Source organism: Macrotis lagotis, chromosome 1, assembly GCF_037893015.1.
Source record: "Macrotis lagotis isolate mMagLag1 chromosome 1, bilby.v1.9.chrom.fasta, whole genome shotgun sequence".
Classification (NCBI taxonomy): Eukaryota; Metazoa; Chordata; class Mammalia; order Peramelemorphia; family Peramelidae; genus Macrotis; species Macrotis lagotis.
In genome coordinates this window covers 411,688,007-411,713,521 of record NC_133658.1, presented here as the reverse complement: position 1 = coordinate 411,713,521, position 25,515 = coordinate 411,688,007, and the positions used below count along the sequence as shown (strand labels likewise).

The 25,515-nt window shown below is 42.8% G+C and overlaps 4 protein-coding genes across 9 annotated transcripts; 2 read left to right on the top strand and 2 right to left on the bottom strand.

Moving 5' to 3' along the window:
• Positions 1–66: 66 nt before the first annotated feature.
• On the bottom strand, positions 67–5,981 carry CD14 (CD14 molecule). 5 transcript variants are annotated; one of them, XM_074212836.1, is made up of 4 exons: positions 5,283–5,981; positions 2,828–3,764; positions 1,256–1,346; positions 67–1,133 (listed from the first exon to the last, which is right to left on the bottom strand). In XM_074212836.1, the coding sequence occupies exons 2-4, from the start codon at positions 2,848–2,850 to the stop codon at positions 204–206; spliced, it is 1,044 nt and encodes a 347-aa protein (XP_074068937.1). In that variant the 5' UTR covers positions 2,851–3,764; positions 5,283–5,981; the 3' UTR covers positions 67–203. The 5 variants fall into 5 exon arrangements, with proteins under 5 accessions (XP_074068937.1, XP_074068936.1, XP_074068935.1 ...); XM_074212835.1 differs by lacking the exon at positions 5,283–5,981 and having other exon boundaries at positions 2,828–4,100; XM_074212834.1 differs by lacking the exons at positions 2,828–3,764; positions 5,283–5,981 and adding an exon at positions 1,829–2,784 and having other exon boundaries at positions 69–1,133.
• On the top strand, positions 3,946–11,316 carry TMCO6 (transmembrane and coiled-coil domains 6). Its single transcript, XM_074212832.1, has 13 exons — positions 3,946–3,963; positions 4,298–4,440; positions 4,992–5,104; positions 5,349–5,461; positions 5,758–5,941; positions 8,466–8,570; positions 8,685–8,770; positions 9,003–9,119; positions 9,474–9,585; positions 9,765–9,951; positions 10,134–10,228; positions 10,489–10,656; positions 10,934–11,316. The coding sequence occupies exons 2-13, from the start codon at positions 4,356–4,358 to the stop codon at positions 11,078–11,080; spliced, it is 1,512 nt and encodes a 503-aa protein (XP_074068933.1). The 5' UTR covers positions 3,946–3,963; positions 4,298–4,355; the 3' UTR covers positions 11,081–11,316.
• NDUFA2 (NADH:ubiquinone oxidoreductase subunit A2) lies at positions 10,492–12,672 on the bottom strand. The gene is made up of 3 exons (XM_074212841.1): positions 12,436–12,672; positions 12,051–12,157; positions 10,492–11,581 (listed from the first exon to the last, which is right to left on the bottom strand). Exons 1-3 carry the CDS (start codon positions 12,603–12,605, stop codon positions 11,490–11,492), a joined length of 369 nt encoding a protein of 122 aa, XP_074068942.1. The 5' UTR covers positions 12,606–12,672; the 3' UTR covers positions 10,492–11,489.
• A 178-nt stretch (positions 12,673–12,850) lies between these two features.
• IK (IK cytokine) lies at positions 12,851–25,105 on the top strand. Of its 2 annotated transcripts, XM_074212825.1 has the most exons (20): positions 12,851–12,994; positions 13,184–13,250; positions 14,488–14,580; positions 14,926–14,985; positions 15,607–15,774; positions 15,975–16,089; positions 16,264–16,334; positions 16,428–16,474; positions 19,121–19,284; positions 19,402–19,510; positions 20,810–20,849; positions 20,993–21,218; positions 21,917–21,935; positions 22,268–22,348; positions 23,297–23,375; positions 23,621–23,678; positions 24,256–24,344; positions 24,508–24,616; positions 24,817–24,851; positions 24,930–25,105. In XM_074212825.1, the coding sequence occupies exons 1-20, from the start codon at positions 12,979–12,981 to the stop codon at positions 24,955–24,957; spliced, it is 1,674 nt and encodes a 557-aa protein (XP_074068926.1). In that variant the 5' UTR covers positions 12,851–12,978; the 3' UTR covers positions 24,958–25,105. The 2 variants fall into 2 exon arrangements, with proteins under 2 accessions (XP_074068926.1, XP_074068927.1); XM_074212826.1 differs by lacking the exons at positions 12,851–12,994; positions 13,184–13,250 and adding an exon at positions 13,259–14,271.
• Positions 25,106–25,515: the final 410 nt, after the last annotated feature.

The window sequence follows — 25,515 nt, the reverse complement described above, 5'->3', positions numbered from 1 at the left end:
GGTGACTCTGAACTAGTCATCAGAGTATAGGAAAGAAAGAAATAACACACAGACATTTTGTTTTTTAGTCATTAGGTCTTTTTTTTTAATGAAAAGTTAGTGGAAACTTTTGGTTATCCTGGCATTCCCTGGCATCACAAGGCAGCCAGGTGGGAACTGGAACATGATTCTTCTCCCCTCCTCAATTTGCTCCATAAAGGCCTTCAGGGGAATCCTCTGACCCCCCGCAGCAGGACCAGGGCTGCTGGTCCAGAGACCTGTAGGGCTAACGGTGTACCTATGGACTTGCTCCCCTTAGAACGAACTTGACAGCTGTATGGCGCCTCTTTCCCTTGCAACTTGGCTGAGGCATTGCTGAGGGTAAATGGGTTCCCTTCGAGAATGAGGTCAGTGACCTGGGGCAGTTCCTCAGCTACCGGCTGCTTCATCAGCAGGTTATAGCTGAGGTCAAGCTGCTGCAGGTTCTTGGGTAGAGAGGTGGGCACACACTTCAGCTTCCCATGGGACAGGTTGAGGGATATCAGCGTGGGTGACCAGGTACATTGAGTCAAGGACGTATCCTCCAGCTCATTGTAACTGATGTCCAGTCGCTGCACATTTGCCCCAGTGGCCACCAGACCCTGGCACACTCTCCCTAGGGACTGGAGGCTGGTGTTCCGAAGTGCCAGATGCTGGAGTGTCTGGAACTCCTTAAGGCAGATGGCCTCAGTTAAGCCACTCTCTCCTAATTCTGGATTGTCAGACAGGTCTAGAGAGTTCAGTTTCTTGAAGGTGCCCAGGTCTGAGCAGGGTACACTGGTCAGGCCCAAGCCAGTCAAGTTCAGTGCCTCCAGTTCAGGTTTTAGCCAAGACCCGATCGCCCCTAGTAAGTTGCCTTCTCCGGCCAAGGACACTCTGCTGAGGTGCAGGGCTTCCAGAAGCAGGTCACTGTCAATGAGCGAGGGAGGTTGCAGGGGCAGGTGCGAAATCACCAGGTCTTCCAGCGCCAGCTCCTTTATCCGGGTGTAGGTCAGTGCTCGCAGGAGCTGCCGCAGAAGGGGGGCCGGAACCTCAGCCTCCTTTAGCTTCAGTCGTTTCAGGCGCAGCGCTCGAAGCAGGTCCGCTCCTTTGCTGGGGTCTGCAAGCCCTCCTTTCTGCAAAAAGACATCCAAGTTGTGTCCACCCCCATGGATCTCCACATCTATAGAGGAAATGCACATCGAAAGGCTATTCCATTCAGGCTTCGGGTCGGAGAAGTTGCAGAAGCAATGGTCACCTTCGGGGTCCAGGAGACAGGAGCCAGAGGATGACCAGGGAAGCCACAGCAGGGGAGGGAGCAGCAGCCACAGCAACCTTCGCCAGCACTCCTGAGGATACATGACGTCAGTAGTTTTATTTCCAAGCTTGTTCCAGCGCTGGAGAAACAGGGGAGCCTACGGGAGTGCGGCTGACTGGCTAGGACCCAGTTTGATCTCGGGCCCCAGCCCAACCTGACCACTCATTTTTTCCACGAATATTAATCCTTCTTCGCCTCCCCCTCCCCCAGTCTCCTGCTCTACATCCTCTACCTAGGTAGTCAGCCCGGACCAGCACTGAGAAGCATTGTGTATTATGTTTTGGAGAGTCTGTGGGGCGCCCTGAATCTGGAGTCAATAGGACCGGAGTGAAAAAAGCTCAAGGTCGGACCTTACTAGATTTGTGAGCCTGGAAAAATCACTTAGCTCCATTTGCCTGTTTCTTGTCTGTGAAATAAGCTGGAGAAGTCCCAAATGGGGCCATAGAGAGTAGGAAGAGGAAAAACTACGTAACAACAACAAAAGTTGAGGGTAAGGTGAGACAGGACACTCACCATAGCTGCTTTCCGGAGCCTTTATCCCTACCACTCCTTTTCTGCTTAGAGCTGGACTGTCTGGCTGCTGGCATGTGAATCTTGAATTTTTGAATGACCTTAGATTTTTTACTGTGAGACTCAAATCCTGTTTCTCCACCCCAACTTCCCCTGTTTAGTTTTGCAATCAAGGATGTCAGTACCAAGAAGGGCGGGTATTGGGACACTGGGGGTATCAGGAAAACAAACACTGGGCTCTTCCCTGTCAGACAGTCCTCCAATCTTCATGGGCCTCCCTTCCCTAAGCCCAACAATCCTATCTTGAACCAGTTATTTCTAGTCTAGGAAAGAGATGGAATGAGTGAGTCTCCACAGTCCATAAAAAGATATATGAAATATATGTAAAATATAAAATAAAAAAAATTCCATTTCAGGTAACCTCTCTTCATCTACTTGATTTCAGAAACCCTGTTGGATTTCTGGGAAGTGCCCAAAGAGGACAAGAATCAAAGACAGAAAGGGTGAGCCTCAAAGCTCCTTTTAGTTTTTTAGTTTGTTTCAAGAATTGGAAAATTCTAAACTTCCTTTTCTCTCTTTCAGTCTTTCTGTAGACAGCCCTCCTTTGTTTAGGGAAGGGTGGGGGGTGTGAGTCTTTAGGATTCTTCCACAACTTAACACCTTTGATCTAACTGTGATGGAAATGACCAATTAGACTATTGGGATAGAACTGTAGTTTCTCCTTCAAATTCATCTTGAGTCACTTCAGCATGCATTGGATTTAGATGAGAGAGAGAATTACACAAAAGCTATTGAGGGCCTCACCTCTAACTTGCAGATGAGGAGAGCTGATTGAGGAAGTGCAGTTATAAGTTAAGGAAAAGACTTCTCACTTTTCCTCACTTTCATCAAATCTGTGCAACCTTGCCCAAAACCCAAAATCAAAATCCCCCTGCTAACTGGAAGTGTGGGAACAAGTAGGAAATACAGCAAAGGCCTCTCATAGATTATAATAACTTGTACCTGGAAAGTACTGCAGAGATCATCTGGTGTGATACTCTCTTTACAGATAAGGAAGCTGAGGCAAGTGACCTGCCCAATGACGCACAGGTAGAAACTATCAAGAGAGGCAATTTGAACCCAGGCCTTGCAAACTCTGGTTATGCTTTTCACTGCTCCAGACTGCCTGTCATCTGATCATCAGGATAGTCCCAGGTTACATAAGAAGGCTAGTTGCCCATCTTAGAGATGAGAAAGGTTCTGCCAGTGATCTTTTCACTCCCCAGATCTACTTCTCAATAGTCCTGTTTTTACTATATTAGAACATATGTTAATACTGAGTGGATTAAGGTGGGAGATTTCTTACAGCCCCCCCCCCTTCCCCTTCCTCCTCCTGCCTTACTGGACAATTCTTAGAGAGAAAGTGAATGAATGTAACTTATTAGATCCCCTTGCCACATGTCCATAGGGCAACTGGGCCCCAAGGGGCAAGTATGTTTTCATTTAAACTTGTTTATTTGCTCCCCAAATCGCCACTTAGAATTAGATTTTGCTCCTAGAATGTAAGAACACATTCTCAGCTAATGAGAACAAGGTGGGGGGGGGGCTTAGGAATCACATATATTGCTTCTGCTGCTTGTACCCATAGCCTCCCTCCACCATTGGCACGGTGGAGTTGATGCCCGCTTCCCTTGGGAATCGAATAAAAACTTTTTCCTTCATACCTTGAGAGATATCCGAAATGTATTGGGTGGGGTACATACCACACAATCTATATAAATTATATATTGCAGTATATTAGAATTAGTAATTCCTCAGCCTTAAACAGGGTTTTTATCCTTTCCTATAAGTCTCAATCTGGAAGATTCAGGATGCACAAGGAGGTGGCTGGCACCCGGAGCGTTGGACTGGTTTGAGCCTGGGCAAGGCACTTAAGCTTGCTCAGCCTCCGTTTCCTCATCTGTAAAACAAGGAGAATAACAGCAGCGCCCCCCAGGGGCGTGGGGAAGATGCCCTGGAATGAGATGGAGGAGGTGCGCTACACATCTCAGGGCCAGCTCCGGCCCTGCTGTTGTGGCTCCAATCCCCTCCCACACCGCCGGGCCTTACTAGGGCCCCAGGTGCCAAGTTTTTTTTCAAGAAATCCATTCACTTTTGTGGTAAGTGTGAGATCCCGTCTACACTTGTTTATCCGGGTCCGGGGCAGAAGGCAGGGGAGGAGGGGCGGGGACGCGGGGCCGGGGCGCGGCTGCGGGGGAGGGGGCGCTCGGCCTTTCCGGCTGAGAGAGGAACGGAGAAATAATTTCCTTCCGGAAGTCCGGGAATCGGGGAAGTGAAACCAGCTGACCCCGCGGCCGCGCTGGCCCCCGAGGCCCCGCCCAGCGCCCCGAGGCTCCGCCCAGCGCCCCGCAGCCCCGCCCGCCCCCGCCACCGGAAGTGCAGCTGTAGGGCGAGTCTAGACGCCTCCCGCCCCTCCCCCTCCTCCTCCCCCAGCCGCCGCCGCCGCCCGTCCTCGGCCTGGTCCTATTGTGCCCGCAGCGCGCCCGGGGTCATGTGGAGCCACCGCAGCGGCCGCCTCCGGGCCCACGGCTACAACCTGCAGGAGCAGCGGGACCGCTGGCGGGAGCGGGAGGCAGGTGCGGCCCGCGCGCGGGGCCCGGAGCCCCCCAGAGCCCACCCCCAAACCCCTCCACCTCAGTCCGGGCCCGTCTTACCCCCCTTCCTGGAGCCCCCTCCCAGCCCCGGGCCCCCACCCCCCAGCCCTTGGTCCTTCTGACCCTTTCTCTAACCTCCCTCCTCCTCCTCCTCCCCCCGGCCCGGTGCCTGCGCCCTCAGAGCCCCCGGAACCTGAGTGCTTCCCCTCCAGCCCAGCTCCGGACCCTTTAACATCCCCCCCAGCCCTTAGCTCCTCTGGGCCCTGAGACTCCCCTAGCTGAACCTCTGGGCCGGTTTCCATCCCCCCCATCCCAGCCTCTGAACCTCTGGCTCTTGTGACCACCCTGCAGCCCGGCTTGACCTGCGCCCTTAGCCCTCAACCTCTGACCTCTGACTTTTCTGCCCTCGGTTTTAGCCTGAACTGCTGGCCTGTTTTGGCCTGATCCTTTGGTCTTTTTGTCCTCCCACCTAATCTGATCCCCCCAGTGTCCCCCATTTTTGGACTTGAGCTCCTGGCCTCTCTGTTCCCCAGCTTTAAGGAAAGCCAGGCGGGAACAGCACCTGGTCAGCAAGAGATTGCTGAGGGACAGTGACCTAGAAGAGGGCAGAGATGAGTTCCAGAACCGGCCTCTGGAAGAGCTGGAGGTGAGATTTCCGGACCGTGCCTGCAGCTTTTTTCTGGGATGAAAAGGGCTCTTTGTGTGTATTGAGATACTAGCCAAATGAATACAAAGTATCTTGTCTGCTATTGGTGCTTTGTTAGGTGTGCTTAAGAGAACCTTGGGGTTGTTGAATGTTTACCCATTTTCAAAGATTACTGTACCAGACACTTGTCACTCTGGGAGTAACTCTTCACTCCCGTTTTTCACTGTGCCCTGGGACCCTCCAGGTGCTACATTTACTGAGGATGTCTCAACGGGGAACCGAGAAGGAGAAAGAGAAGGCATTAATCAGTCTCCGACACAGCCTGCAGCATCCTGAGACACAGCAAACTTTTATTCGGTTAGTTCAGATACCCCAGTGGCCTAAGTAGCTGGGGTGTGGAGGCATCAGGAAGCAGACACCTGTTTACCGGGGAAGCAAGGCAACCCAATGGGTAGATGTCCTGGGATAAACTAGTCCAACTCCTGTCTTTTAGAGAGTGGGAAATGAGACCTAGAGAACCCAAATGACTTGCCTCAGGACTCAGAACTAGTTAAATAGCAGAGCTGAGATGGAATTCTGTCCTGAGTACCATTGGGGATAAGAAGGGGAGGGGCCAAGGAGGTTGAGCCAAATTCTAATACTTGCTGTTTCAGGCTGGAAGGCGGCATTCGGACACTCATTGGACTCCTGACTAGCAGCTGGGCTTCCCTCCAGATGGAGGCAGCTCGATGTCTGCATGAGCTCTCCCATGCTGACCAGCCGAATGTGGCGGAAGCTTGTCTGCCTTCCACATCCTACCTCCTCACCTACCTTTCTGGGCACAGTGCTGACTTCATAGTAAGAGCTTAACCCATTCCCGTCAGTCCTTCCCCTGCTGTGGGGAATCCAAAGGAGGCTTATTAGAGATCATCAGTATTATGACCTCATTTTACAGATGATGGAACTGAGAGCCAGAGAGGTTAGGTAGCTAGAGAAGGGTCATCCATATAGTTGGGAGCAAAGCTGAGATTTCCTGGGTCCTAAATCTGGTGTTCTATGTACTATTGTCTCCATTTACCTTTTTTTTTTCATTTTGGAGCTCATATGGAGCTCCCATTATTATGACTTTTAAATAGCTGATCATTTATTTATTTATTTATTTGTTTGTTTGTTTATTTTTTGGCCAGGCAATAGGGTTGTGACTTGTCTGAGGTCACATAGCTAGTCTATACATGTCTGAAGTCAAATTTGAACTTGGGTCCTCCTGACTCCAGGTGCTCTATCTACTGCATCATCTAGCTGCTTTTATTTTTAATTAAATTTTGTTTTATTAAAAATTTAACATCAACATCAATGAACTACTAAACTTATTTAGTAATTACTACATTTAAATTAATTTCAGTGCTCAAAAACCGTATACAAAAGGCAGAATGTTATAGATAGGAAATTGACTTTGGGGCCAAGAAAACCTGGGTTCAAGTCTTGCCTCTGACATATACTGTGATCCTAGTTAAGTTGATTAACCTTTCAGTGTCCAGGCAGATTTAATAAACAGGACAGTTTCTCATCTGTGTTTGCAGAGGGAGTTTCCTTGCCTGTTATTCCTCACATTAATGAAAGTAGTCTAGCTTTTTAAAAAAAAAATCATACAAATTTTTGCCATCCTTTTAGGTTAGATGTTCTTGACCAGGAGTTCATGATCTTTTAAAATTATATATATATATATATATATATATATATATATATATTTTTTTTTTTACAAGGCAAACAGGTTAAGTGGCTTGCCCAAGGCCACACAGCTAGGTAATTATTATTGTGTGGCCTTGGGCAAGCCACTTAACCCCGTTTGCCTTACAAAAACCTAAAAAAAAAATAAAATTATATTTTATTAACTGTAACAGTCATTTAAAATTTTTTTTATTTCCCAGTCTTTCCCTCCAGCCCCTCCCCCACCATTGAGAAGACAAGCAATATGATACTAATTATACGTATGAAGTCATGCAAAACGAATTTCCATATTAGCCATATTGCCACATACAAAAAAACCAAGAAAAATTAAGTGGAAAAATAATTTTCAATCTGTATTCAGTGCTAATCAATTGTCTCTCTGGTCCATGAACTTGAAAATAGTATTTTGACTATTCTGTTTTGATACAATACTTAAATTGCAATCCTAGATGTTTTATTTTATGCATTTAAAAACATTATTCTGGGGAGGGGTTCATAAGCTTCACCAGACTGCCAAAGGGGTCTATGATATAAAAAAAGATTTAAGGACACCTACTTACATCTTCATTATAATTCTTTGTCTAATTACACCCCCCCCCCATATAATATTAATGTGTATTCCATTCTTATGGTTCTGCTTTTTTCAGTTTACACTTTTTCATGAAGGTTCCACAGATTGAAAGCTAGAAGGGAACTCAGAGGTTATTTAGTCAAAATTCTTCATTTTACAGATGAGGAAACTGAGGCCAGAGAGGTTAATGATTTACTCAAGGTCTCACAGGTAACAGAACTGGGTCCTTTGAGCCTAAATCCAGGGCTCTTTTCTATTATAGCATGCTGGACATAGCAATTTTTTTTTTGCATACCTTATACTTGTTTATCTTAATTATATCATTATATCCTATTAAATTTTTGTAGAAAAAATTTATGTAACCATTTCCCTGTTGAACATTTAAGTGTTTCTGTTTTAAAAAATTACATATACTGCTATGATAACTTTTGCACAAATTTTTTTTAGTAAATTCCTGACAAAGGAAATACTAAATCATGGGGGTATTGTGGGGATATATATATATATATATTCTCTTGTCTTTTTTGGCCTTTACCTTTGCCAGTTAGGTACATTAATCAGATATATACTATCATTAAGAATGACTTAATTTGTTTTCTCTCTGTGTTCCTCTTGGTCTTTTTGAGGTCAGACACCTAGTGATGGAATTTGGATCCAAGGGCCTGGTTCCAGACTCATGTCTGTCAATCCACTGCTCAGATGCCTGAAACCCTGTCTCCCACTGCCATCCCACTGCAAGACCTAGTATCAGAATCAGTGACTCTTGGACCCACATTATGTCACATGTCCTTTGAAAGTCATATTATTAGCATTAACTAAAGTGGTGGTATAAGGCACGAGTAGGTACTGATCCCCAGCTTCTGATTACTGGTGCACTGGGATGAACGGCTCTGCTCTTGTGTCCAGTGTGATGTCAATTCCTCAGGGGCATGGGCAGGACCCTAGGGGTGGCCAGTGTTCACTTGTTGAAATGTAGAATTCCTGGGCTCAGATTTGTTAATAAAAATGTTTCAAGGATTTCCCTCTTCTTAGTCTGGGGAAGGGAAACCCTCAGAACTCTTTCTTGTTCCCTTCTGTTCTCAGGAGCTCTGCCTTTATACACTAGGCAACCTGGCTGTGGAGAGTGAGGCTGTGAGGAGGCAGCTTATGCCACAGGGCATCATTCCAGCCCTTGCTTTATGCATCCAGGTAAGGGATCCAATGTTCTTTCTTCCTCTTACCCACAGCATGCCCTTCCTACATGGGGAAGAGGCTAGCCCTGCTTTCTGCTTCTTCATTAAGAACTTCATTGTCTTATTGCAGTCTCCCCATGCAGCTGTTCTGGAAGCTCTGGGTTACACCTTGTCACAACTTTTGCAGGCCAATGAAGCTCCTAAAGAAATTATTCCGTAAGTAAATTTTCTTTCATTGGGATGGCAACATGGGACAAAGACTGATGGCCAAAGGTGAGCCTCAGACTCCTACCAGGGATACTATTTCCTCCTAGATTTACTTAACTAATTTCCTGTGCTACTTAGAAAGGCCTCAAGTTTGAGTGTCATTTTTACTCAAGGTGGGGTCCTGATGAGAATCTTGCATTTTTACTCAGACTCCAACTTACTATGCCCCTTTGACCGGCAGCTCTGTCTTGGACTCCGCCATCCTCCCCAACATGCTTCGACTTCTACATCCTACCCCAGAACTGGGGGCTAGTGTTGCTGTGGAGTTTGCCTGGTGCCTTCACTACATTATCTGCAGGTACCATGGGCCTAAATTAGGAATGCCATCTGTAACTTTTCTTAGAATTCCCTATGCACCCAGAGATCCATGGGATATTGAGTCAAAGCCACAGCACAGCATTACCTTACATTGCAGGGAGGGGTATGTGATAGTACCTGATTCCTACCTTATTCATTTCTTTAGATTGGAAACACAATTTAAGTACTGTTTTTCCTTTTCAATTCTCTAAATGTTGTAGGTCTCAGAGGTCATACTGACTTTTGCTGCCTCTCAACCTGTAACAGAATTCTTCCTGGCTTTGTGGCTTAGAATAAGCTAGGATTTAGGAACCCAGGATGTAGGGAAATGACTATACTTTCTCCTCCACTCCAGCCAGGTGAATAATCCACTGCTCATTTCCCGAGGAGCTTTGTCCAGTCTGGGGCTATTGCTGATGGACTTGGCTAGGGCTGCCTCAGGATCTGTGGATACGGGACTGGATCTGGTAGGTAAAAGGAAGTCACTGAAGAATTCCTCATCCCTTGGGAGAACCAGGTGTGTTTTTAACCTTGCTTAGTTGACAAGTTCTGTCTTGTCCTTGGTTTCTTCCCCTACTCTCTGTTAAACCTTCCTTTGGCCTTTAGACGCTAGCTAGCCTTTTGGCTACCCATCTTGCCTTTGCAGTTGGCCTGCCCAGTACTCCGGTGCTTTGGTAACTTGCTGGCAGAGGAAGGAGCAGCGGACCCAGGGGTACGAGCAGATTTTGGAGACGAACGAATTATAGTGGCTATGTTTATTCTTATGGAGTTCTTCATCCAGCATCAACCTAGCTTGGTTCCTGAGTGTCTCTGGGTCCTCAACAACCTCACTGGTATGTATTCATCCATGGTTAAGTAACAGTGACTTTTCCAAACATCTCAGGACCTTGTGGTTTAGACCAAGATTGGGGCAGATTACTTTAAAACATATGCATAATCACCAGTGCTTTAACTATAATTCACTTCCTTAGACTTGTGCTCTGTGAGTAATCTGGTCATGCTGTCTTTCCTCTAGTAAAAGATCCAGGCCTCTGCACAGCACTGCTCTCCCTGGATCTGGTTGCTCCCCTCTTGCAACTTTTACCCATTTCACGGGTGGTCCGTATATTGGTGAGTAACGATTGGGGGTTTTGTTCATCTAGAGGGTAGGAATATAGAAGTTTGTGTTGTCCTTTCAAATATTCAGTAGTCTGGCGTAGCAGAAAATGAATAGGAATTGAGTGTTTTAACTTTACTAGTTGTGACTAGAGGTTTATTTATTTGAGGCCTTTGCCTCATCTATAAAACAAAAATTCTTGTTAACTAAAGAAAGTTCTTTACAACTTCTAAAGTGCTCTAAAAATGTTAAATGTTCTTTTTGCTTTTTGTAGGTGCTCACGATCCTGTGTAATATTGCAGAGAAGGGCCCTTTCTACTGCCAGAGGCTCTGGCCTGGTCCACTACTCCCCCATTTGCTAGATATCTTGACCCTTTCTGACTCAGAGGTGGTAGGCCAAAGCCTGGAGCTACTGCAGCTGCTGTTTGTACACCAGCCTGAGGTGAGTTTTGTTTCACATTCTTCCAGGTCTTGTAGTTTTATAGGTTTGAGGTAGATCCCAGCCCTGATATTCCATAGAGGTAGATATTCTCTCCCTGTCCTACCTCCCAGAGCAGCAATGTAGAAACGTTCTCCCCCCCCATCATTCAGCACACATCTAGAGGGTTGTATTTTTCCTTTAGACAAGCCTAAGGAGTGGGTGAGTGACCCTTTCCTTGAAGAGATAGGAAAACCTAATTTTCTGCCTCACCACAAAACCTTTCTTGCTTCCTAAACAGTCAGCTCAGGACTTCTTACAGCATTCTGGACTACAGGCTTTGGAGAAACACAAAGAAGACTCTGACCTCCAGGAACGCATACAAGCTCTTGAGGAGGTGGCACTGGGAGGAAGTTCACTTGTACCGAATGCATTGGCACTGCCATAGCCTCTTACTGCCCACTTTCTCTAGGAGCCAGCCCTGTCCTTCTGTGGTTCAAGTTATGGTCTATGTTCCAGTTATATTTCCCTTCAGGGATGACTAAATGGGCACCAGGTCCACCAGGCTGCTCAGAGCCCTTCCCCATTTCCTGTCCGCCCTTCCCCTCTTCTTCCTTTTCTCATATATCACAGCTTCCCTTAGAACCAAAAAGTTGTATTCACATTAAATTTCTTCAGTCACAATTTTGGTGGTAAAATGCCTATGTTTGGGGGCAGGGGGTAAACATTCAGAAAAGTTACAGTTCGATTACAACACAAGGTTTACATGGAAAGATAATTTAAAATATGTGAATATTCATTCTTCCTTCATTAGGGCCCAAGCTCTGAGGGGCAGCTCTTAGTGTTTTCTTGAGTCATCAGACTCTGGTATTCATCACATTCACTAGAGCTGTGGCCACTTGTTCTCGATTGAGGTTATTCAATGAGACATTCTTCTCTTGGCCAAAAGCTGAGGATAAAATAGAAAACATCTATGAATATATATAAAACTGAAGAAATGGCTTTAATCATATAAAGTTCTGAGCAAAGACTATTACTGATATTCAGACCAGGAAGAAAAAAAGATAAGATAGGCAGAAGTGATTACAGGCTTCTGGAGGAAAGGGTCTTTACTAGAGGCTTTCCTGTTTTTAACCACTACCATGCAGGTTATATGTGGATGGAATAAAGTCACAAGGCAAGGAAGGGCCAGGCCTGCCTTTGCTTCCAAGTCCCCTATTGCCCTAGAGGGCCCAAGTTGAGGGGTTCAACTTAACTCTTCACCCTGAGGTTCCTTCTTTCATGAATACTCCTGTAATTCTCCCCTTTTGGAAAAACCCTTTACAGCTGCAGTGGGGGCGTCCTAAGGTAGAAGCCTACTCAGTACCCGTGGGTTAAGGTGCTTCCTGCCACCCAGGGAGGCCCAAGCCCCAGCTCACCATAGCGAACCCACAGCTTGGGCTGCACCCCGGAGCACTCCCGAATCAGGATGGGAAAGTCGGGGTTGGCCTTCTTCAGCTCCACGTAGTGTTTCTCAATGAAGTCCCTGAGGGACGCAGGGAAGGAAGAAGTTCGCCTTCTTACACACCGTTTAGACCAGGGTCAGAGGCGCAGCAAGCGGCATTCCCGTTTTACAGGTGAGAACACGCGAGACCCTGAGGGGCGGCGTGACTCGTCCAAGGCACGAGAAGCGTTGGAGAGAGGGGCCTCCCCCTTTTCCCTCCGTCCCCCGCAGGGGAGATGCCCTGTGACCCCGCGAGGTCGTGACCTTCCGACCGCCGCCCAGCCTGTGCCGCCCGGCCTGTCCCGCCCGTCCAACCGTACCTTACTCCTTGGCTGCTGGCCGAGCGTTGGCACAAGTGGATGCGGATCTCCCTCAGGTTCTTGCCCACCTGGAAGGCAACGCCACGGGCTGCGGCTGCCGCCATCTTTTCCAGAGCCTGCGGAACACCGCTACTCCCTCGGCGCTCGTTCAGCCAATCCGGGAGAGGCATTCTCCTCACCAATCCGCTTCGTACTTCTCTTGTCACTGTAGTCTGTTGCCTTGCAGGATTGGCCAGATGCAGGAAAAGAGGCGGGGAGAGGGAGAAACAAACTGGAATTCGACCAATTACGTCAGCGCCACAGAGGTGGCGGGTTATTGCCCACCCCCTATTTTGCTCATTTCCGCCCAGAGACTCGCTCTTAGCCACGTGAGCGGAGTTGCCGTGGTAACGACACGTAGGGAAGGTGGAGTCAAGCGTAAGCGGAAGTTGATCTGGCCGCAGAGCACTGCGGGTTACGATACGTAGCGCATTGTGGGTAACTACTTTGTGCGCCTGGTTTTCCTGGGCACCGTTTGTTTTGGGTTCTGAAACCGGGCTCAAGATGCCGGAACGAGATAGTGAGTGTCGGGCTCCACTCCCTTCCCCCTTGGGACTCTTTCTCGGATTAGCCCTTGTTGTTCAGAGTCTTCTCTGCGACCAGCCTAGAGCTGTCGGGGCCGGGCCGGGCGGGGCCCAGCGGGCTCCCTAGAGTCGGGCAAGGGTGGCGCGAGGGGACGGGGGGAAGCTCAGGCTTTTGTCTTCCCTAGGTGAACCGTTCTCCAACCCGCTAGCCCCGGATGGCCACGATGTGGACGATCCTCATTCCTTTCACCAGTGAGTGTACCCGGATGTAGGGGCCACGAGTTTTGGGGGCTCCTTGGTTGGGTGGGACTCCCTTTAAGTGCATCGCAAAATGCCCCGCTCAGGGAGGTGACCCTGGGCTCTTAAAGGTAGTGCCAGCGGAACATAAACAGGTCTTCTACAGCTTCATGTGGTGGGCCGCTCACTGCGGGTTGTATGGCTTCCGGACACCAGCTTCCTTGGGCAGTCAGTGCCTTGCTATAGTTTGGAGTCAGGACCTGGTATCTATCTGTCATTTGGGTTCTGCTATTTATTGCTTACACAATAACAAAGTAGTTATTGAATCTCTCTGAACCTTGAGGGATTTGTACTTGACAATCTCTCTTACAACTTGGAAAGTTTATTTTTTTTTTAGTAGAAGATTGTTTGCCAGATGATGAATTCTTTCATTTATAGTCAAATCCGTATTTAATAAAACTAAAATGTGAAGGATTTGGGGTCTATGTCAATGTGAGTATTACTTGCACTGAGGAAATCAAGGTCCTTGAGGTAATGAATTTTATTTGACTAGTGTCTTACTAGAGAAGTGCTATGCCCCCTACTCCCCAACCCTCGCTTCTCTTCCCCTTCTTCCTCTTCCTTCAACCACCTAGGCTTATCTGCCCAAAGGAATGTAAATTTTGATTGCTGGAACCTCTTAAGATAGCTTGGAGTTTACTGGCTAGATTTATTTCTTAAGAATGTTGCTTTAAATCACTCAGATTCTCATTGATTGACCATTAGTAGGTCCCAGGCCAAGCCCCACTTGGTCATTATTTGGACCTTGATTAGTTTAGAGTGAATGTAATTAGTAATTTCTTCAGTTTTTGCCCAAAACCTTCATTTCTTTCTTACCTGTCTTTAATTCTTGAATGAGTGTTGCCTCAGTCACATTGAGACATGTCAAAGATCGTAGCTTAATAAGACCAAGGCCACCCAGTGCAACCAGAGCCAGCTTCAGACCTTCTCATCTATATCTTGTCACCAAATTCAGATGACTGGAGGAGAAAGTAAGGTTGGTGATTTTGTACCATCCTCCCTCACTTAAATCCAATTCATGTGCAACTCAGGGTATCAATTTCCCAATGTCTACATTCTCTGAGAATGAAGGACAAGCAACAACAAGAAAATTAAAGACTATTTGTGAGGAAAAGAGGTGCTAGAAGAAAACAGACTGAGGAAGTGCTAATTTTGTGACTCCATATTTGATAACTTGTATCTTGCTTCATAGGTCCAAACTCACCAATGAAGACTTTAGGAAGCTTCTTATGACACCTAGAGCTGCACCCACATCTGCACCACCATCCAAATCTCGACATCATGAGTAAGCTGAAGAATAGTTCTAGTCATTTCCTGAACCATTCCCAACCTGTTCTTGTAGGAAACATTTAGAAAAGTAAAGGATGGGAGACTGTGGTTGGGTTGGGAATCAAAACATATATATTTTTTTCACAAGACAGTGGGGTTAAGTGATTTGCCCAAGGTCACACAGCTAGGTAAATATTAAGTGTCTGAGTCAGAGAATTCAATATATTCTAACAAATGTATTACTCAGGGACGACTTCTGACTCAGTTTTAGTGCTCTGATCACTTTATCACTCAGGTTTCCTTTTGGGATTTGTGAGCCTATGATAGCATTTGTTATTTTGGTATTTTCTATTTCTTCTAGGATGCCAAGGGAGTACAATGAAGATGAAGATCCAGCAGCACGAAGGAGGAAAAAGAAAAGGTGAAAGGAAGGAAAGGGGAGGTTAGGTCCTAATGAGGACATTGCCCTTGGGGGGGGGACTAAATTAGATTAAAGGTGTTAGTATGTAGAAGTTCTTATTTAACAAAGAATGAAGTTTCTCTTGGAAGCTTTCTAAGGATTTTGTACTTGTATTTTCACTTAGAAACTTTTAAACTTCACTTAGAAACTCTTAAAGTTCTCTCTGAGCCTTGTATTTTGATTTCTTTGTCCTTAGGGGTAGGTCAGCAATATTTATGAGACATTCAACTGAAGAAAAGAGTTGGAAATGCAAGTTTATCTTCTAAAGTTGAATGGCTTAATAGTAGTAGATACTCAGTAATTTGGAGGTGACTAAGCAGGATGGGGCTCAGCATGACTGAGAAAGCATTAGGTATTTCATTCCACTATAACTATAGAACAAACAAATATGGAGAGACAGAGTTGCTGTGAGAAGATATATAAGTAATTGGGTATTACAGGAAGTGTTATTTTTTGATCCAGAGGTATGTCTGTGAGGAGTGAGGGCAAAGATGTAGAGAATGGAGAGTCCAAGCAATTGACAGGAGCAGATTTTTCTGTACTTATATATGAATGCCTTACACATTTTTTTCTCATTCCTAGCTACTATGCCAAACTACGTCAACAAGAAATTGAGCGTGAAAGGGAGCTAGCAGAAAAATATCGGGACCGGGCCAAAGAACGCAGAGATGGTGTAAATAAGGATTATGAAGAAACAGAGTTGATCAGTACCACTGCTAACTACAGGGCTGTGGGACCAACTGCTGAGGCGTGCGTAGACTTTGACCTAGGTTCATTTAAGATTTCTTTTTGCAGCAGCCCCAGTCAAGCTGCATAATTGTGGACAAATCATTTAATTTTTCTGTGCTTCAGTATATTGTAATGTGGACCTTTGACCTCCTTTTCACCTAAGCCAAACCACTAATCAGTAATACTAGATTGACCTGATTATGGTCCCTTTTGTTGCATAGTGACAAATCTGCTGCAGAGAAGAGAAGACAGTTGATCCAAGAGTCCAAGTTCTTGGGTGGTGACATGGAACACACTCATTTGGTGAAAGGCTTGGATTTTGCTCTCCTCCAGAAGGTGAGATATTTTTTGTTTTGTTTGTGAATTATGGATATTGTTGAAATGTAAAATGTTTGTGGACCTCTAAGAAGGAGAGATTTCTGACTTGTAGTTTTACTTTATGAGGCCTGAAGATGGAATTTTATGGTATTGTCAGAACTGTTCCAGATACCTCTTTTTCTCCTCCTTTAGGTTCGAGCTGAGATTGCCAGCAAAGAGAAAGAAGAAGAGGAGATGATGGAGAAACCTCAGAAAGAAACAAAGTGAGTATATGGGAAGGAATTGTAGAGGTTGGAGGGGTTGGACTTGGAACTGATGGCTGAACTAGCTAATGGTGTTTTTCCTTGTTTCTTAAGGAAAGATGAAGATCCTGAAAATAAGATTGAATTTAAGACACGTTTGGGTAAGTAAAGAAATTTTTTTTAATGCCTTGAATTTTTTTTTTTAGATTTTTTTTTCAAGGCAATGGGGTGTTAAGTGGCTTGCTCAAGGCCACACAGCTAGGTAATTATTAAGTGTCTGAGGTCAGATTCGAACCCAGGTACTCCTGACTCCAAGGCCCCAAAGCCGGTACTCTGTCTCCAAGGCCGGTACTCTGTCCACTGCACCACCTAGCCACCCCAAATGCCTTGATACTTCTTGGTTTCGACAGGAATAGAACTTAAAGAAACTGAAATATAAGGTGTGACTTTTGCCTTGCAAAAGCTAAAAAAAAAAATTAACATCTTTGTTGTTTCTCCTCCCTTCAGACTACAGTATTTCTATCTATATGCTTTGAATACTGAACATTGAATGCTTTTTTCAAACTGCTTTAAAGCAAGGTTTAATTCCTTATAGACTTTATCCACTTTTACACGCAACATTGAAATTAGTTTGTGACTTAGTCTTAACATCAACTATAATAGTCCTTCCAAATGAAATCAGAAAGTAATCATTTAAACTTTACTTTCTTATAATTTTTACATGACTTTAAATCGTGACGTGCAAAGCAAACGCTCTTTATTTAATTATTTATTTATTTTTGCATTTTACATTTTTTTCCTCTAATCTCCCTTCTCTCCCCCCACCCCCCATGGAAGACAGTCTGTTAGTTTGTACATTGTTTCCTTGCTACACATTGATCTAAATTGAATGTGTTGAGAGAGAAATCATATCCTTAAGGCGAAAAAATAAAATATAAGAGAGCAAAATTACATAAGAACAGGTTTGGGGTTTTTTTTTTGTGATTAAAGGTAATAGTCTTTGATCTTTGTTCAAACTCCAGAATTCTTTCTCTAATACAGATGGTATTCTTCATTGCAGATACCCCAAAATTGTCCTTGATGGAATGAGCAAACCCATTAAGATTGATCATCAGCCCCATGTTACTGTATGATGTACAGTGTTTTTCTGGTGCTGCTCATCTCACTCAGCATCAGTTCATGCAAATCCTTCTGAATTCCCATCCCTCCTGGTTTCTAATAGAACAATAGTGTTCCATAACATACATATACCACAATTTGTTCAGCCATTCCCCAATTAATGGACATTCACTCAATTTCCAATTCCTTGCCACCACAAACAAGGCTGCTGTGAATATTTTTGTACAAGTGATGTTTTTACCCTTTTTCATGATCTCTTCAGGGTGTAGACCCAGTAGTGGTATTACTGGATCAAAGGGTATGCACGTTTTTATTGCCCTTTGGGCAACTCACTGCTCTCCAGTGAGATTGGATGAGTTCACAGTTCCACCAACAATGTATTAGTGTCCCAGATTTCCCACATTCCTTCCGACATTGATTATTGTCCGTTCTGGTTACATTGGCCAGTCTGAGAAGTCTGATGTGGTACCTCAGAGATACTTTAATTTGCATTTCTCAAATAAGTAATGATTTAGAGCAGCTTTTCATATGACTATGAATCACTTTGATTTCCTCATCTGTAAATTGTCTTCACATATCCTTTGACCATTTGTCAATTGGGGAATGGCTTGTTTTTTTTTTTTTGCTTTTTTTTTGTTACAAATTTGACTCAGTTTCTACATATTTTAGAAATGAGAACTTTGTCAAAAATACCAGTTGTAAAAATTGTTTCCCAACTTACTACATTTCTTTTGATCTTGGTCATAGTTGGTTTTGTTAGTGCAAAAGCTTTTTAATTAATCAGAATTATCTAGTTTATTTTTAATGATATTTTCTATTTCTTTCTTGGTCATAAATAAGCATATATAGCCAAAGGTTGGTTAAGACCTGCATAGAATGCCTTGACTTTAAATTTCATTTATTATACCTGTGGTATCTGTTACCACTTTTCTGCCTATACTCTGAAAATTTGCTTCAACAACTCAAATCTGCTTTAAGGCTTTCTTTTGAAAGTATTTAAATGTGGCGAAATGTCCTAGTTACATTATTGGCTGAGACAAGTCATTACATGAGAATCTATATATATTTTACTTTCAATCACAAATTATGAGGCTTAGACCCTTCTAATGGAGGCTAGTAGAAAATAAATCCCATTAGAAGAAAAATAACTTAAATTTATAGTTCCTGGTGTTAGCTGTTGCATAAATTTTCCTTGAAAAGTATCTTATTCTTTAAGTTTCCATGTTTGTATTCTAAGAAAAGCCTTTTATTGTAGTTGTTTATCTTAGTTAGCTTTCTAACTTTACTTTCCACTACTCCTTAAGAAGAATTTTAGTGTCTGATCCCCACCCTTACTTTTTCCTGCCTCGGTAGTACTGCTTTTGTAACCTTTTACCCCTAAATAGAATATCCTTCCTTTCTCTACCTATTCAATTTCTATTATTCTCCAGGGTCTGGCTCCAGTTTTGTCTTTCTCCTTTATAAAACATCTGACTATCCATTAAAAATTGCTTTTTCCCTTTCCTGACCTTCAACACTGTTAATAGTACATATTTTAGCGTTTGTTTTCTAATTGTTTGCTATTTTTACTTGTTTCCTCAACTACATTGTAAGGTCTTTGAAGATCAGGACTAAGACATCTGACAGTGCCAGGCTTACAGTAACAGTAGAAACTAAATGAATGCTTACATATTATCTCCTTCTCTTAGGCCGAAATGTTTACCGTATGCTCTTCAAGAACAAGGCTTATGAACGAAATGAGCTGTTTCTGCCAGGCCGCATGGCCTACGTGGTAGATCTGGATGATGAGTATGCAGACACAGATATCCCCACTACACTTATCCGGAGCAAAGCTGATTGTCCTACGATGGAGGTACTCGTCCTAATATTCCCTAGAACTGTCCTTTGTAGGAAATCTAAGAGGGATACTTTCCTCCTAGTAATGGTCTTTTCTCAGTTGATTGACTAATTTTTTTCTTGGGATTTTCAGGCCCAGACCACACTGACCACAAATGATATTGTCATCAGCAAACTGACACAGATCCTTTCCTACTTGCGGCAGGGCACTCGGAATAAGAAGTTGAAGAAAAAGGACAAAGGTGCCTGGCTGGTTTAGGGGAAAAACTTTCATTTTCTTTGGGTTTGAGTCTTCTAGTGATATATGGAGTATTAGGAAGAAATAAGTTTGTTTAGTGATATTTACCCTACAACCAGTCTGTCCCATTTCCCTTGGAAGAGAATTAGGAAGTTGGAAAGAGATTTGAGAATGGAAGAACAAGAGGATTATTCTCAGAATCAGGGTTGGGACAATCCTGGAACATATATTTCTCCCTAACCAATTTGGGAGGTAGTATTGTGGTATAAGACAGGTTGAAAACCAAAAAATATTCGTTTTTCCCCCACCCCTTCCCCTGAACAGATCAAGAAGTGATCATATTGTGCCTATTGTATCCATAAAGCTTGTGGTAGAGACTATATGAGATAGACATTTTTGTATATATGTTTACAATATGTAGAAGCTTATTTAATTGAATTTTTACATTGTTTAGCACAACATACAAAGATAGTTAGAAGTATCTTTCCATTGTGATGACCACAAAATGTTTTCTAATTAGTCTTATAGAATTATAGTCTGTACCAGGTGTGTCTTCCTCACCTCCCATTCCTCAGTTTCTTGAAATCTGACCTCTTCTATCGAAACTATTCTCCCAAAGGGTATTTGTGAACTCTTAATTGCTAAATTCAATTTTTTCTTCACAATTCTTATTCTTGATTTCTTGGTACTCTTTTAGACTAGACTATAACTATTCTTTTTCCTAAAAATTAAAAAAAAAAATTTTTGTTGTTTTTGCAAGGCAGTGGGGTTATGTGATTTGCCCGAGGTCACAAAGCTAGGTAATCATTAAGTGTCTGAGGCTGAATTTGAACTCAGGTCCTACTGACTCCAGGGCCTTTGCTCTATCCACTGTGCCACCTTGCTGTCCTCTTACTCTTTCTTAATGTTCTCTCCTCTCTGTGTCTGTGACTCTAGTCATCTAGCTTTCTCTTTTCTATCTATTGTTTGCTGGCTGTTCTTTTTGAACCTGCAATAATTGATAAAGATTTGTTTTTGAACTTTTTCCATTCTTCTGTGTTATTTTTCTTAAATGTTTTATTGAATTTTTTTTACATAATTTCCTCAGTAAATTCCCACCAAATAAATGGTTTCTTAGTTTTAATAAATATTTCAGGCAAAATAAATTTAGACATTGGTCTTATATATGTGCCTCATTCTGTCATTTCTTTTCTGAGAGTGAGGAATACGTCTTTGTAGATTGTTTTTTTCAGTAATACTGAGAGAATCACTAGGAATGAAATGACCCTACTTTGTTATCCTTATGCCTATTCTTACTTTATAGGAAAGCTGGATGAGAAGAAACCTCCAGAAGCTGACATGAAGTAAGTATGTTAGTTCTAATATAAGTAATCATAGAAAGAGAACTTTGTGGGAGATCAGCTATTCTGCCTAGTCTGGCACCTAAAGACATAGTAGGAGCCATATTTTTGGGTAACTACTGACATCTGGAACTATGTCTTCCTAGCATTTTTGAAGACATTGGAGATTACGTACCATCAACAACTAAGGTTCCAAGAGAAAAAGAACGAGAACGTTACCGTGAACGGGAGCGAGATCGGGATAGGGACCGAGAACGGGAGAGAGAAAGAGAACGGGACCGAGAGAGGGACCGAGAAAGAGAGCGGGATCGGGAAAGAGAAGAGGAGAAGAAAAGACACAGCTATTTTGAGAAGCCCAAAGTGGATGATGAGGTGAGTCTTGAGTTTCAGGATTTTTATCACATGTAGAAAGATAAACTAGTTTCAGAGAGAGATGAAATACAGATTCCTTGCAAAGTATTTTGGAGGGACCTAATAAAATTTTCTTGGCAAATGGAAGTATAATCTAGATATTCTATGCTTGCTTATTTATTTTTGCAGTTTAGGGTGGTAGTGGTGATGGTAGTGGGAGAGAATGGGAATTTAGGGAGAGAGAATTAGGAGCAGTAGACTCACTCCTTGAATCAGAGCAATGACTCAAACATTGTTTTCTCCTTGATCGGTCTGGGAAAAAAATGATTATGATGTGAGGGAATTGTTGAAGATAAAATTTGTAGCAGATTTTTCAGAATTAGAGATTATTCTAGCTGAGTGATCTTGTCAAGTCACTTAACCTCATTGCCTTGAAAAACAAAATAAAAATATCCCCAGAATTAGATATTATTCTCAATGATGATATTATGCAAGGTGGTATGGCAGCCCTACTTTTTAAAAAAGCAGAGTGTGGAAGGGAGTAAGATATCCTCAAAGTAGTTTCCTAACAAAAGGGGAAAAATGGTAAAGCTGATAGATGTTTAGAATAGTGGCTAAACGGAGAAGAGGGCAGAAAAGGATAGTAGTTTTGTGAAATGTGGTTGAGAATTCAGAGGAGGTGTTTCTGATATTTAACACTGACTTTACTCTCTTTTCAGCCCATCGATATTGACAAAGGTAAGTTACATTTATTTTTCAGTGGGTGACATGAAGTATTCTGAAGAACCAGAGGCCTGCATCCTGTCTCCTACCATTTTATTTTAAACCTGGCTTAAAATTGTGATACACTTCATGGAGCTACAGTGTTCATGATTGCTCAAAGGAGTCTTATCTCCCTGTTGCTTAATGTGACATAGAAAGTAATGGTAGAAATTATTGCTAGAGGGACCATGGAGGGATGTTGGGCTTCCAGATTTCTCAGTCCTCTAACAACTGTGTTTGGTTTGTATTGGGCCCTGGCCCAAGGCTCTCTTGCTTAAGAAGATGGTTAATATAAGTCTTACCTATAGGACCTGGATCTGCCAAGGAGTTGATAAAATCCATCAATGAAAAGTTTGCTGGTTCTGCTGGTTGGGAAGGTGGCGAATCATATCCTTTACTGTAAAAAAGGGTCATGAGTTCTAAAAGCAGTTTTGAGTTGCCCCCTGCTTTCCCCTAGGACATACTTATAGCACCCTGTCTCTTTAGGATTGTAGTCTCTCTATGGCTTTTATCCTTTAGTCTTGTTCTCTCTCCCTTTCTCTGTACTTTATCATTCTTTTCAGCATATCCCTTGTCTTCCTTTCAGAGTCATTTCTTTCTTTTTTTTTTAAAAAAAGGTATTGAAGGCACTGGGTTTAATTGACTTGCCCAAGGTATAACAGCTAGGCAATTATTAAGTGTCCAAGGCCGTATTTGAACTCAGGTCCTCCTGCTGACTCCAGGGCCAGTGCTCTATCCAGTGCACCACTTAGCTGCCCCAGGATAGCTATTTCTGTTAACAAATAATAAATAGAAACCAGTTCAACAAATCTCTTCAACACATCTCATTCAGCCACATTTCCCAACCTTTGCAAAAAGGAAAAAAAAGGAAAAAAAAAAGGAAAGGAGATACACTTTTAGACCTGCTCTTTGGGGGTCAGATTTGTTCATTGAAATTTCTCAACATTTTGTTGTTTTGTAGTTTTCCATTTATGTTGCTTTACTTATTTGTATATATTGTTTTCTCAATTCTTTGTGCTTTGTATCAGTTCATATTTTTTCCCATCCTCTGTCATCATAGTAGCATTTCATATAGTATTAATCATATTCCATTATATTAACGTACCAGGTTTTTAAAACTATTCCCCAGTGGGGTATCAAGTATATGGACATCAGGACAGCCATATGGTACAGTACACCAGCCCTGCAATCAGAAGAACCTGAGTTCTAAATCTGGCCTCACACCTAGCTGTGTGACCTTGGGCAAGTCACTTTAACCCCACTACCTTTCAAAACCCCCAAAAGTATATGAACATCTCCTTTTTGTGGCACTTATTATACTTTAACACAGCACACATTGAAGAAACCAGAAGATAAGAAGCAGTTGGGAGATTTCTTCGGCATGTCCAACAGTTATGCAGAGTGTTATCCAGCCACGTAAGATACTTCATTCTGGAACATGGGATATGGGGAGGGGAGTTGGAAAATTGAAACAGCAAATAAGATAATTATGCAGTTTGTGTATCTTTAAAGTATCATTCAGGAGAAAATGTCAGGATTGCCTGTCCTCATTTGAGTCAGTTGGGAGGTGTAGGGAAAGCAAGAAGTCTGAAAGGGACTGATTAAGTTTCTAGACAATCTTGGTTCATGAGAACATTTGACTTTTCTTTGCTTCTTTTTAGGATGGATGACATGGCTGTGGACAGTGATGAGGAGGTAGATTATAGCAAAATGGACCAGGTATGTCTCTGTAAGGTTTATATTAAGAAAGGGCTGCAATCCATTAGGGCTTCCTTTTTCTACAGGAATAAGAACAAGCTACCTGACTAAAAGTGTATGTCTTATATTTTCTAGTGCCATTTTGTAATCCTTTGAGAAAATTAATAGTTGTTCAGATGATGGGGGTGGAATTAGTGACTCAATGGAATATTTAATTTTCTACAAAAAGACAAATGAACCAAAAAACATTTTCCCTTTATGAGGCTTAAGTTACCCTTTTCAAAAAGAATTTTATTTGCACTTCAGGCTCAAGGTAGTGCTTGAGAAATTTAAGCTAAGTTTCAAGGTTTTCTGTATTTTTAAACACAAGATTGCTTTAGCCATCCTTTCTTCCTCCTTTACTGGAAATGGCAAGGATGATTTAGATGATTATCTGGAGTAACTGATTCTTTTTCACAAAGAATCCTAGAACTAGAGAAAGAGCCTGGTTAGTTGAATTTTCTAGACCCTGTCCTGAAACAGTATGAATGTGATCCACAAGTCCCATACCGCAAATTAGAAAGGTTCCTGCTGACCACCATTTTTTTTCCTGTCACAGGGTAATAAGAAGGGACCATTGGGTCGATGGGACTTTGACACCCAGGAAGAGTATAGCGAGTATATGAACAATAAAGAGGCTTTGCCTAAGTAAGTCTGGTACTGAAACTAAACAGGGTTTTGGAAGTTGGAAAGTGGAGATAGAGGGAGGGGCACAGTCTGATAAGGCTGTTCTCACCTAGGGTCCTGTCCTTGAATCTTGCTCCCATGCAGCCTCACTATATTGTTAGTGTTTTTCTTCATCTTTCTATAGAGCTGCATTCCAGTACGGCATCAAGATGTCAGAAGGCCGAAAAACCAGACGCTTCAAGGAAACAAATGACAAGGCAGAGCTTGATCGACAGTGGAAAAAGATCAGTGCAGTGAGTTTAGGGATGTGGGAAACTATAGATGGGAACAGAGATCTAGATTCTTCAGCCCTTAGGCTTGGAAGAAAACTTCAGGATTATTCCATAAAGATGGGAAGATCCTGAGATGCTTCACCCTGAGTTTTCCTCTTTTACTGTTCAAGATAGATTTGGATATGTAGCATAACTATCTCTTTTTTTTTTTTTTTTTGCAGATTATTGAGAAAAGAAAGAAAATGGAGGCTGATGGGTAAATTTTTTTTTCATTTGGTTGGATTTTTGAAACCAAGTGTGTTGATTCTTAATGCTGTTTCTTTTTCTATTATAGGGTAGAGGTCAAAAGACCGAAATATTAGTCCAGCATTCTGATTTCTGAAAGATTACTTCGCTGGATATTTCTCAGCTTTCTTTCTCTCCCTTTGCACTTTCCTTACAGAATCTGTAGTGTGTATGTATGTTTGTAAAAAATTGCATTGTTTTGACAAATAAAAATCCATGATAATCCTTTTTTTTTTCTGCTGAAACTGATTGCACAAGGGAAAGGTATCAGAGATAGTGAAGTCAACTCCTATTTCTTAGGGTTTTTTAAAACACTAGTTAGGCCAATCTCACTATTTTGTTTTTGCTCCACCTTTAGCACCTGTAGGAAGTCATTTTAATTATGTATACTTTGCAAACTGAGATTACAGCAGTATAGCTAGTAATCCCAGCATTTATAGGAAGTGTTAAATATTTCTCTTTTTTCCAGCTGTATTGAGCTGGAAATATGACACTGCCTAAGAGGTCCTGGCTAGTGTAGTTTCAAAATAGGACTATTAGTCTCATATGTTCCTTTTTTTAAAAAGCTAGTTTACTTTTTCACATAAGTCTTTACTAGGTAAAGGTATACCAGTATAATGTTGTTATACTTGAGT